The 12,635-nt window shown below is 42.5% G+C and overlaps 1 protein-coding gene across 3 annotated transcripts in view; it reads right to left on the reverse strand.

Annotated features, from left to right (window-relative positions):
• Positions 1 to 2,272: 2,272 nt before the first annotated feature.
• Positions 2,273 to 12,635, reverse strand: part of LOC103146299 (tetratricopeptide repeat protein 28) — a 233,412-nt gene continuing 223,049 nt past the window's right edge. For 2 of the 3 annotated variants that reach the window (XM_016677787.1, XM_016677792.1), the window contains 11 exons: positions 9,157 to 9,301; positions 8,824 to 9,003; positions 8,158 to 8,702; positions 7,212 to 7,459; positions 6,996 to 7,120; positions 6,679 to 6,910; positions 6,245 to 6,321; positions 5,515 to 5,538; positions 4,654 to 4,783; positions 4,281 to 4,388; positions 2,273 to 4,157 (listed from right to left, as the gene is read on the reverse strand). In XM_016677787.1, the coding sequence (XP_016533273.1) occupies positions 2,548 to 4,157; positions 4,281 to 4,388; positions 4,654 to 4,783; positions 5,515 to 5,538; positions 6,245 to 6,321; positions 6,679 to 6,910; positions 6,996 to 7,120; positions 7,212 to 7,459; positions 8,158 to 8,702; positions 8,824 to 9,003; positions 9,157 to 9,301 (3,424 nt within the window). In that variant the 3' untranslated portion in view covers positions 2,273 to 2,547. The remainder of the gene's footprint in view (positions 4,158 to 4,280; positions 4,389 to 4,653; positions 4,784 to 5,514; positions 5,539 to 6,244; positions 6,322 to 6,678; positions 6,911 to 6,995; positions 7,121 to 7,211; positions 7,460 to 8,157; positions 8,703 to 8,823; positions 9,004 to 9,156; positions 9,302 to 12,635) is intronic. The other variant, XM_007564163.2, reaches the window with a different exon arrangement.

Genomic DNA, 12,635 nt, shown 5'->3' on the forward strand with positions numbered 1-12,635 from the left:
ATTTTGTTCAAGCTGTAGAAAGCAACTAATCTGTCCATAAACCCATATACGTGCCGATCCATCTAACAGAAAAGATTACTTATAATTTCTCTCAATGCCAAAGCAGAAATATTATTACACCATTGTTGGTTAATAAGGAAACAAGTTTTATGCCGAAATGTCTAGCAAAGTTTAATCTCAGTTATTACAGAAATCATGTCTTTTAGACCCAATAATTACATCCTTTTCTAAAAAATGTATTTGACTCAACCAATTAGTTCAGAGGAGTCTTTCATTAATAACCAAAATATCATTCATTTCAGTCTGTATTCCAACTTTGCATTTTCTCCCCCTTGCAGTGTCCTATTTTTCAATCTTCTTTATTGTTGTTTTATGCTTTTATCAGATAAAGTACTTTGACTTACCTCTGTTCTGAAATGTGCCACACAAATAATCTTGCCTTTCCAAAATGATGTTCTTAACATTGTACACTATCCTCATGAGATGACTGTATGCTGTTTTAAGGCTGTTTTTTGTAAAAAAAAAAAAAAAAAAAAAAAAACTCACCTGAGAAGAAGTAATCTTGATGCTTATATGATTATTGTTAGGCCAATTTCTGACCTGCCAAACTTTATATTTTTTTTGTCACCAACCAATTATTTCAAGTACTATTGACACTTTTTTAGCATTAAACTCAGAGTCATTCCAATAGCTTGGTATTAACCTGAAACAACTATTACATAATGCAACTTCAAACTATTATTTTATTTAATGACAAAAAGCAATCAAATCAAATGTAGCAAATTAATTGCCCCATGAAAACCATGAAATAACTTTATGAAGTAGTTCAAAACTCAGTTCACGTATTACTAACCACACTTTCAGAATTCAGAAATCCCTTAAACACAATCTGCTTGACAACAGGGTGTAGGCTGAAGTGTCTCAAAAAGGAACAAAAATAATGCCTTCATCTAAAAATTTTCAAGAAAAGCTAAGAAACAAAGTGACACCTAGGAAGGAATGGGTCCCCAAAACATTTGGGGGTAAGAGAGAGAGAGAAGTTGAGGGAATGGCATTTGAGACAGAGAGATCCTACCCAATTATGGTTGTAGTGGGACAGTCTGGGGCTGCTTTGCTGCGGCAGAACCTGGAAGACATCCCATAAATTGTGGAACCCTTCTCTATTAAAAAATCCTAACAGAAAATATTTGACTATCAGATCAGAACTTCGAGCTAAAGCACACTTTGTTTATACAACAGGAAAAATGACCCAATGCACCTCCACAGGTCTTCCTGTGAATGTCTAAAAACAGTAAAGGTTTTGTAGTGGCCCAGTCAAAGCTCAAACTTTAGACCAGCTGTAATGGTGTGGAAATAAATGGGCCCTTCATGGTGAAAAACTCTCCAATATGGCTTCATTTTGCAAAACGTGGTCCACAAATCATCAGTGATTTGTGGCCCACATAGTGACGTAAAAAAAACAAAAACCTTATTGCCAGTTATTTCAAATGCTTGATAGTTATCACAACTAGTTACAACTAGTTAGTCATGATGGTCTAATAAGTTATTTTTAAAAGGCATTTATGTTTTCACAACCAAGCTGGTTATAATAACTTTTTGATTTCAACAAATGAAATAATTATTCAAAGAATTCCAAACTGCATTTTGTATTTGCTCAGGTTATTTTGTACATTAAAGTGATCAAAAGCTAACAGAAACGTAAGTATAGGGAAATGTATTTTTTTTTCAGAGCTCTTTATCCATTTGTCTCTCTAGTTGATAAACCTTTGCCAAGTTAGGAAGACAAGAACGTAAACATGATGTTTTTTTATTGAAACAGTTTACTGGTAAATGACAGATTGTTGCTGTGAAACTGCCATGTTCAATCTCAAAAAAATCATGGGGGTAAAAAGTCATACATGGTACTTAACACTGAATAGCAAGAGAATCCATGCTTCAGAGCAGACACTCAGATCACAAAGAAATCAGGCAAAATGCCCTCTTGATTTCAATAAAAAATATTAAATTGATTTTTTTTCACTCTATCCATCTTTACAAGGTACAGATTTGTTCACTTTTAATTATAAAAACAGTTAATACTGATTGTAAAACACAAATAAATTTACAAAACATAATAATAACAACAATAATAATAACAATAATAATGTTTTTAATATTAACAACAATAGCAAACAATAATAACAATAATAATTAAATTTAAAAACAAAAAGTAGAATGGAGGGAAATAAGGTTTGTTGCATCTTTTGACCACACAAACAGCAACTTTTTTGGGGAAAAAAAAATATCAAATTGCATTTAGAGCTACCTGACACAGTTACACACAAACACAGTATCAGGTCGTTGAGTATTTCTCATTGCCATTTACAGTGTTATGGCCACAAAGACAAGACAGTCTCCAAGCCATTTATTCATCTGTTTCTGCAGGAACACACAAGTCAAAGAAATCCCTCAGACTGAGTTAGGCTTGATGGGCCAGTGGTGGTCCTGAAGAGGTGCCCTGATCCTCTGCCACCCAGGATAGTAAATTACAGAACCACTTTCAACGTTTCAGCATTTAGAAGAAGGGAAAAATCTTCCTGGCGAGAGGAATTTGTATCCGTTGCCAGCAGGCAGTCGGATAGAACGAGCACCAGGGCTGCTGCTTGTGGAAATTGTAGGCGACGGGGCAACTTTTCTGGGGTTGGAACAATGGTGTCCATTGGAAGAATTCTTGGTACCGCTATCCAGTGACTGCAGTCCCAGCTCCCGCAGCTCCAGGCTGTCTTGGGCGTCATGAGGGGAGCAGTGGCGTGGGGAGAGGTTTAGAAGGCTCAGTACGTCTCTACTGGCCGAAGCAATAGGTCCGGATGTGCTGTGGATGGCTTTGACGGGACCTAGATGTTGCTGCTGTTGAGCTGCGGCATTAGTCCAGAACGTCTTCAGGTTGTGGATAGCTTGGACTTTTTCATCAATGACCCCTCTTCTTAGCCGGTCCAGATCTGGGGCATCTGCTGATGTAGAACAGGCAGAGCCTGTAGAAGAGTAGGACAGAGCAGGAGACGGAGCGCTACCGGCTGGCGACTGGTGTCCAGAGCTGGGAGACACGTTGCTGGGAGAGCGGGAAATGTGGCCACTGTATGGAGAGCTTGGGTACTTCAGTTTGAACTGTGCATGGCTGTCCAGCGTGGGCGAAGGATGGCTACCATCTTTTTGGGAAGACTCTGAGACTGCAGGGCTGTTGTATCCAGAGCTTACCTTCTGCAGGGAAGAAGACCGGGAGGGAGGCTTGGGCTTGGGGGAAGACTGTGCTCGACCACTGGCGCTGCTGTTGGGACGACTGAATGCACTGGTTTCGGAGGAGCGGAACGTACCGCTGCGAGCTGAGGCCGCAGCGGGTCCCGTCCCGCCCTCCGCTCCAGCCCGCTGAAGACTGCTCACAGCTCGCAAGTGGCTGTGAGTTTCCTCCAGAATCTTCTGGGCCAGCTCTTGGGGGTCCAGATGAACGGGTTTTTCTTCCTGCGACTTGACAGTGCTGTCCGTCTCAGTACTGGACTGGTCAGACTCGCCTGTGTCCGAGCTGCTCACCTTGCCCACCTTCTGGAAGGGCGAGTTTGGACTGGGCACGAGGGATGCTTTGACAGGAGACGTCGGGGTGCTGACGCTGCCCCGTGATGATACGGAGACCGTGTAGCCTCTCCCTGCTCCCGCGGACCCACCAACCCCCCTGCCTCCTCGGTGGTGTCGCTGACTGTGACCTGGTGGTAGAGGCAGAGAGTCACAGTGGCTGCCCAGTGGCTCGCTGCTGATAATGGAAAAGCCCTCATACTCCTCTTCGTCACCTCGTGTTCCCGCACCTGCAGCAGCAGCTCCTTGCGGGGACGAGCGACTGCGTGGCACATGTGGGTGTTTGTGAACAGTGTAGTGTGCAGTGGCGCCCCCTCGTTGTCGATGACTAAGGAAGTCGCAGTCTGACTTGGAGGCAAAGCTCATAGAGGAGGTTACAGAGCTGAGGCTGTAGACAGAGATGGCATCTGATGCTTGATTGTCCAGGCATGGGGGAGAGAAAGGAAGGCTGGAGTATCCCACTGGCAATGGGTTAGAGACAGACTGAGCCGAAGCCAGAGACTCAAGGGAGGATGAGCTGTCCAGGCTCAGTCGCTTGGGCAGTTCTGTGGAGTCTGGAAACAAAGCAAAGAAACATATGCATGTGAAAAAAACGAAACAAATGAAATCTGTAGCGGTCCAAAAACAAATTGAGACCCTGAAAGTACAAAACAGATAAAAAGAATAAACCAATTTACCAAACAGTGCCAGCAGAGACTGAAGGGCAAAGTGCAAGGTGCGCCGGTTAGCCAGTTTGCCTGTCTTTAGCACCACTTCTTCCTGTCCTACCTCACATAAATCAAATCCTGTGCAAAGAAAACAACAAAATGTAATTTAAAAACGATTAAATGTGACCTCGACTCCATGCATGCATGAATAGATAATATATCTAATTTGCATTTAGATATATTATACACAGAGTGATATAAATCAAGTGTTTATTATTTCTGTTAATTTTGATGATTATGAAATTTTGTATAAATGAAATCATTCTACAATGTTCATGCAAAGTTACTCAAAATTTACAGGAGACACAAAGAAGCAGTCTTATTTTGTTAAGATTTAACTTACCAAGAGCAGCCAGAAATTCATGGCATCCAGGCAGTCTCCACAGTTGCACACTGATGGACACCTGAATGGGCAGGAGGGAGAAGTCCTGCTCCTTCTCTCCTGTCTGCAGTTGGACTAGCACCTGGTGAAGCTGGAAGACAAAGAAGAAAGGACTATGAAATTAAAACTCTGTGAGCAAGTTCACTAGCTCTGTGCTGCTGATAGTAATTTAATTACCAATTTAAGGATATATATATAGTGAAATTTCTAAAATACAAATTTCTAATTTGTATTTTATCATTTCTAGAAATAATAAAATACAAACCTTTTAACGAACTACAGAAAATCTTTCTTAATATGTTTTAAATCCTTTGTATTAGTTAACGAGACAATGGGGGTGGAGGGAAGTAGCTGCAGAGAATTAGAACGCTAAGAATTGGACCTTTGTGGGAATGTTCACATGGACTGAGGATTACATATCTAACAAGAGAGAAAACTTTGCCAGCTTGACGTAACTGTGTGGAAAGTAAAAGAGAGCCTTTGGCTGCGCCATAGTAGCTTTACATCATAGCTTAATCCCTGCAACTATCCTGAAACTTTCGTTTGAGCCGTAATAATCCGAGGCTGGAAATCCTTCAGCAATCAAAGGAATGGAAAAGTGCAAAAATATACGCAACAAATGGTAGGTTAGCTTCCTACAACCATGTAAATGATCAACAGCATCACAAAGTAGATTATAAAAACCATCACAAAGCCTCTTTACAAAGGGTCCCGTTTTCCTGATTCTTTTTCTTTATTATTATTTTTAGCAAGTTAAATAGGTAGAGAGAGGAGAAGCAGAGCAGAGTAAAAGGCAGTGCAGATAGGTGAATGGTCACTTACCATGGCCACCATATTTTTGACAGCCTTCAGACCACAAGGTGGGTGCAGGGAAAAGAAAAAAGGCTGTTTTTAAATGCATGCACACAGTTTGCAGATAAAGGTTAAAAAGATTCAGTCATAAGAAGAAATGAAGCAAAAAGGTAGCGCCGGTGTGTAATATCGCACTTCGGTGCAATCAGCACACACAGACCAGTTGGAGCATGGTTCATGTTATACCCACTGAATTTGTATAATCACCACCTAACTGCACGGTTTCTGAGTCCAAGCATGTGATCGCCACATGTGCCACGTGTACAATGATAAACCTCTGCTGTGTAACTCTTAATTCTCTGGTATTTCAGGGGTGGAAGAGAAAAATAATTAGTATTGTAGCTAGCAATGCTAGTTCTGTTTGTAGGCCTTTTGTCGCATCTAACCAGGAAGCTTTCTTTCACACGTTTGCTGCCCCCTCACGTTCCCCCCCAAAAAACGGTAAAATCTTGTATTTTCCTTTTATTTCTCAAATATATTGGTCTATCACATAATAACCCAATAAAAATATGGAAGCTTCAAGATTCAAAGTGAAAACAAACAAACAAACAAACAAAAAAAAAAATCAGAAAAGTTCAAAGAATACGATTGGTTTGCAAGGTACCGTTCTTCTAAACACTTTCTAGTTCAAACGGCAGATGTCATTTGAAACCAAGATCAATTTCATACTGTGCGTTTGTTTGAAGCAGCAGGCTCTTACCCGGTTGATGAGCTGCTCTCCTGCCTCTGAAGCAGTGATGAGTTTGCACAAAGCCTGGAGAGCTGGCGGCGGCAAACCTAAGGGTTGGGAACAAAGGAAGCTTGTTGTTATTCATTCAAGAAATGGCATTTATACCTCAAAATAAGCTGCACTAAGCAGATGGCCCTCAATGTGAAATGATAGAAACATAAACTCAATAGATTGCATTTTTCAGTGAAACAAAATAAATAAATCAGCAAGAGACCTGCAAGTGTACCCAAAATGTTGTACTGTTTGTTTTTTTTTAAGTGGTGCTACTGTCAAAAGGCTTTTCATTTTCACCTTTAGCATCTTGAACTTTCACCGTAGGATCAAAGCAAAGAACAAACAACACGTAGCTTGTTGTGGATTCTGAATCTGTCTGACCTGTGATCTTCAGCTTGTGTCTTACATACCCAGTAGTGACTGTAGCGTAGTGCTGCACTGCTGGAGCCTGTCTCCTGGGTCAGCAGTGGGAAAGAAAACTGCGGCAGGAATACCGGTGCCTGCGGAGTCGAGGCGGAAGCCCACGGCTGTCAGCAGGGCCTGCCAGCCGGGAACGCCCCCGACCTTGTTCTCCACACTCTGCTGGGACGTATACATCGAATTACGTTGGCCATTTTGTATCCTCTGAAGGGACTTCTCCACCTGAAAGGACAATAGCAGCAATGCGTCGGTTGTGTTTGTGTGCTGCCGGTTGTCAGATGTCGCGTTGTTTGTGTTGACGTCTCACCAGATGAAGTAAGACTCTCAGAGCATCACGAGCTCGATCTGGATACTGCAAAATTTCAGCCAGCGCTTGGCCAATGAGGGAAGATGGGCTGTTAAGCTTCACGTCATTGCCAATCAGCATATATCCTGAAGGGAGAATAAAGCAACGAGAACAAGTCATTTCATTGTCATTTCTGTTCGACTTCAACTGAATTAAGGCACGAACAATGTATCTAACCTGCCCAGTTGGACGGATGAGAGTACTGTTTGCTGCTCTGCACGGTTTTCATGGCATCTGCTAGCGCTGCACTAGCCTTGGTCCCGTTCAGCAGGGCAGAGTAGAAAGCGTGGACAAAAACCTTGGAGGCCGCAACGGGTACAGGCCACAAGGACACGAGAACACACTGAGCACCGGCAGCCAGGAAGGCTCTGGTTAGTCCCACAACACCATCTGCTGTCACCTTGCTGCTAGACTCTTGGTACGACCTGCAGCCACGATAAAGTAGAGATTTGGTGTGAGGTTTAGCTTTTTTTATACAACATTGCAATCAGCATGTCCTCTGTTTAAAGGCAATGCCTTCTAACCACCTCATTTTTCACATGTTGTCATGTTACAAACATAAACCTTAGTGTATTTAATTAGGCGCTTGTGTGATTGTCCAGCACAAGTAGCACACATTTCAGAGTAGAAGGATCGGCTGACAGGACAACTGTTGTACGCTTCACAAGTCTGGCCTTTATGGAACAGTGGCAAGAAAAGAAAAGCATGGTCAAAGAAAGCCAACAGAAGCTATGCTTGCAGTTTGCTATAAGCTGCGTAAAGGACACACTAAGCATGCAAACTACGGTGTTTTGGTCAGATGAGTTTAAGACTGAACTCTTTGACTCGACATCAGGGGTGTGCTCAAAAGCTTTGACGGCGCAATAGTGTTTACTAAAAAGAACAGACTTGCTTTAAAGTATTTTTAAATATAGATGTACCCAAACCGTTTTACGTTAATAGTCACAAAGTCATTGAAAAACATGCATCATATTCCCTCCAATTCACAATTACGTAAAATATTGTGTTGGTTTATGTATTCAAAAAAAAGTTGCACAAGTTTAAACTAAGAACATGTGAAAAAATTCAAGGGGTATAAATACTTTTGCAAAACGACACTCGTCTCCACATCCATTGCACCTACCCCAGCACCACCAGCTTGACAGGCAGCCTCAGGTCCAAAATATCTGCGGCCGTTAGCAGGAACTCCTGCAGGGGCGGACTATCGCAGATGCTCTCCACGTCACTGCCGTCATCCTGCATGTTGAGAGACTCTGGGATGGTGTAGCCGCTGCCAACGGAGCCCTTCCTGCCTCGACCGCTGCTGCCTCTCCGACTGCTCGCGCCTCTGCCTATTGTTCCCACCCCAACAGTGGCGCCTGCCCCGCCGGGCACGCATTCGGGGTTCGGGGTGAGCACCAGAGCCGCCAGCTTCCAGGAGATGTGGGTGGCAAAATGGGCGCATTCAGCCTGCGTAAGGGCACCCATCACCCTCTCCTTGGTGGCAGATGAGCCGGTAAGAGGTTGACACCCCAGTAGCTCTGCCACCATTAGAGCTTCTTCCTCGGCGGTGGGCATGGGTCCCCAAAGCCAGCGGTCCATCACAGGTGAGGGTAGTCTAGGATTTCCCACCACTGCTGCCATGGAGACACCACCACAGGGAGCTGGTCCAGGACGCCGAGAGTGAGCCTAAGAGTACAGCAACACAGTTTAAATGTGCGCGACGATCCAGGGGTAGATGCTCGAAGATTTATGAAAAGACTAAGACACGTCTTATGCTAATGGAAGTGAACCGAATGAGACGTGGAACCTTTGCGCTGAATCCAAGGCCGTGGATGGAGGGCACAGCGATGAGGCTGAAACGCTCATACAGGTATTCGTTAGAGGAGCTTCCTTTTAGCAAAGCAAACGGGATGAGGTACAACTCTCCTTCCAGGACCATCACTAGCTGTCTATGTCTGCCAACAGGCCCGCTGGAATGCATCAGCCCCTGTCAGATAAAGGAATGAGAAAAAAATATGTGTATATAATCAAAAACTTTTTGTGGGTATGTTGTGATTTTTCTTGTCTTAGGCATTGCACAGTTCTTCAACAAACATTTGTAGGATGCAGTCAATCACTAAGAGAGGCGGCGCTCACTCACCCCCTCCATAGGTGCAATGAGTAAGTCGTAAAGTGCCCGCAGTGGAGGTTTGCCAAGGTTGCTGGAGCGTCGAGGCAGTGAGGAGTTACCATCTTTGGCAGGAGACATAGTGTTACTGAAGAGGCTAGTCATACTCTGACAGCTCCTGCACAGACACCACAGAACGAAACAGAGGTTTTATCTTGTACATCTTACTGCAACACTGCAGACTGAGGAAAGATATTTGGAAAATCTCTCACATTTTTGATATAAACTCATTATGTTTTTTTTAATTATTATTATTTATTTTAATGCTAGTGAATGTGTTAAAGTTTTTCATTGGCCACACTTCTCAGACTCCCTTGAAAATTTACACCACTGCGTTGGAAAGCTGGCTCCCAGTAATTAATGAATGTGGATTTTGCTTTGGAACAGTGAACCACTCCAGCTGGTGCCGATTGTATGGCAGCCTCACTTCAGCCAGATGGCCCCACGGTAGCTAAGGCTACAATGTAGCTTACCACCATGAAACCTAATATGCACTCGAGTCCTCTGGACTCGATAAACCGCCATACGTTTACCATTTACATTTTATCCATGAGTGACGGTATGATGAAGCGGAAGATGGATGGAGAAACTGGGGAAGTAATGTGGGAACTGGTCCAATCTATCATGGTAAAGTAAGAGCAAAGGTAACAGGTAATTCCTCTTGGTTCAACTCCACACCTGTAGTCATGAAACATGAATCGTGACCAAGAAAATTATATCCTAGGTACAAATGACTGAAATAAGCTACCTCCTCTTTTCAACTGTTGGGCTCAGCATTAGGAATAATGTGAGGAGCTCTGTCATTTGGGAGGATCTTGAAGTACTGCTCCTCTGGTTCAATGCAAACAAGAGGTGGTTCTGGCATCTGCTCAAGATGCCTCCTAGGCATCTTCTTTTGGAGGTTTTCTTCTAGATTAGACCCCGGGGTCAGACCCGGAACTTCCTGGAGGGACTATACTCCTTCCTGCCTACTAATGCCTTGCGAGCCTTGAGTTGTAAAGGGGGAGTAAGGACTAAACTATACAGGACCAGCCCAAATATTTGTTATTTAAATTTCAGTGTGAGCAAGAAAGGAAACCAGTACTTCTTGTTTTTCTTTACCATCATGTCTCTGTTCATTTACTTTTTTCTGTATAAAATGACATTTAGATGAGCTAAAGAACTCAATTGTCAACTGCAGATTTTTTTTAATGCTGCCATCATGATCCAGCTTTAGCTCATCTCTAGGCAGGTGTGCAGGTCTAAAAACATTACCTGGCCACACTGAGGAAGCTGTTAATGACCATGACGTTACTCTGCCTGACTGACCAGCAAACTGGCCTGACATGAACCCCATAGAAAAAATATGGAACATTGTCAAGAGGAAAAATGAGAAAGACCAGAACCAAAATGTAAATGACTTAACATCCGCTATCAATGCAACTTGGGCTTCTATTACACCTCCACAGAGCAACAGGGTAATCGGCTCCATGCTATGTCACATAGATGCAGTAATTCATGCAAAAGGATTCCCAACAAAGTGTTGAGTGCATAGAAATGAAGGCGTTTAACAGAAGCCTGGCAATGTAATCTATTTTTTTGGAGACAATTCTTTTCTAATCCCCTATAGGAAATAATTATCATAATTACAAAATTAAAAAAAAACAAAAGGTTTGAAATATTTAATGTGTATAATAGATTACTTTCTGTAATGAGTGACAATAATTTCACAATACTCCCTCTATATTTTTTTAGATGTACCTGCTTGTTAACCTTCCACTGATATTAAACTGCTATTATAAACGTTCCCCACTAGATGGCAGCATTGCCCTTCTGTGGTACAACTAAGATTAGAAGACCTGTCCTTTCAGCTGAATCCCTACATAAGCAATAGGTAATGAACAGCAGTGCTAATCTCATCCTATATTGTCTTTTCTATGTGCAGTGCAAACCCAAAAGTCATACATTTGCTGGGTTGCAGCATGTGGGCTAAAAGAGAGACCCTTTTTTTTTTTTAGGTATATCTGTGGTGAGACTGAATTAACAGCTCAAACTCGGCCTCACCATCACCCAGCACACTGAGAACTGTGCTAATGGTGGCCCTGGGGTTAGAAACCTTTTGCTTGGCCCTGTGGGTCCAAGCTTTGTGTCTGAACGTGTCACTTCACTCCATCTGCTCCACAAGAGCTAGAGTTTCCTCCGGACCCCTGCCAACAGACATCTATCCTGCCCTTCTGGTAGCCTCAGGCCACAGGCTTCCCTCCAGCTTCTCAACACTCTGTCTCTCTCCCAGGCCTTGGCAAGAGACTCCATGGGAAAGCAAAACAATCGTTTGTTAGCCTGACAGGAGGAATGAGAGAGGAGGCAAGATTGAAGCCAAGAGAAGGTGTAGAGTGCAGTGCAAAGCAGTGAATTTAAAAGACAGCAGGCGGTGAGGTTGGAGGTGAAGACTGCATTCGCCGGCTGTCTACCTCAGTCACAGCTGAGAGAGATCAGAAGGCTAAAAATGTCAACAAGTAAATCATTGTATGAAATGACCTATTTTCATCCGCACAAAATGAAGCAATGTGCTTTTTCTTTATGAAATGATCCCTTTTAAAGTAGGCTTCGTATTTTATTTGGATTTGCAGTCGTTTCACTGACAGCTTCATCAAGACCATCAAACAATCTCATTATGTGTTGACTGTTCGTAATGACCTAATGCTTTACACGCTGATCGGATTAGACAGACTTTCATCATCACCTTCCCATACTAATGCTGTCAAGCGTCTCTGTAAAGATTAGAGATAAAAGAGAGCCGTTGACAAATCTTTTTAATCCTCACTGTATTGTTCCTGAACCACTTCTAATATAATTCATTTGAAAATTATTATACAGATGCACCTAGAAATCATCTGGTGACTGGAATTGGCCGCGTTTGGTAATCGGCTCTCGTCAGATTAGTGAACACACCACATCAAAGCACTGCCCAGAACACTCTTCAGTATTGAAGCTGCTGTTGAGGGAATACGAGACAACTTTTTTTTCCCATATCAAGAAGCCTCTTGAAAAGAATCAATCTATTTGCAATCTGATTGCTAGGATAATGTTTTAATGTTTTGCTTTACAAGTATTGCACCCAAAGACTGCAACCTTGTAGATTTCACCACTGAAATCTCATAGATTTCAGTGGTGGACTCTTTCACTATACACGTTTTATTGCAAAGCTAGTTACATTTTCAATGTATGGAGAAAGCTAAAAAAAAGATATATCTATTTGGCCATTTATAGTTCTTCAAAAAAAAAAGATTGTAACTGACAAAAATCTTTGAAAAGACATTGGTGCACCTCTAGTCCTTCTAATTCTGTATTCTTCATCATAGCGACAAACTGCATAAAAAATTGATACAAAATGTCAACGTGAGAAGAAAAAAAAACAAGCAGAGGCAAAGAAAGCGCACTAATGATGTGAAGACAAACCTCAAGAGAAAGGT

The sequence above is a fragment of the Poecilia formosa genome, unplaced genomic scaffold (genome assembly GCF_000485575.1).
Source record: "Poecilia formosa unplaced genomic scaffold, Poecilia_formosa-5.1.2 Scaffold5, whole genome shotgun sequence".
NCBI classification, from domain to species: domain Eukaryota; kingdom Metazoa; phylum Chordata; class Actinopteri; order Cyprinodontiformes; family Poeciliidae; genus Poecilia; species Poecilia formosa.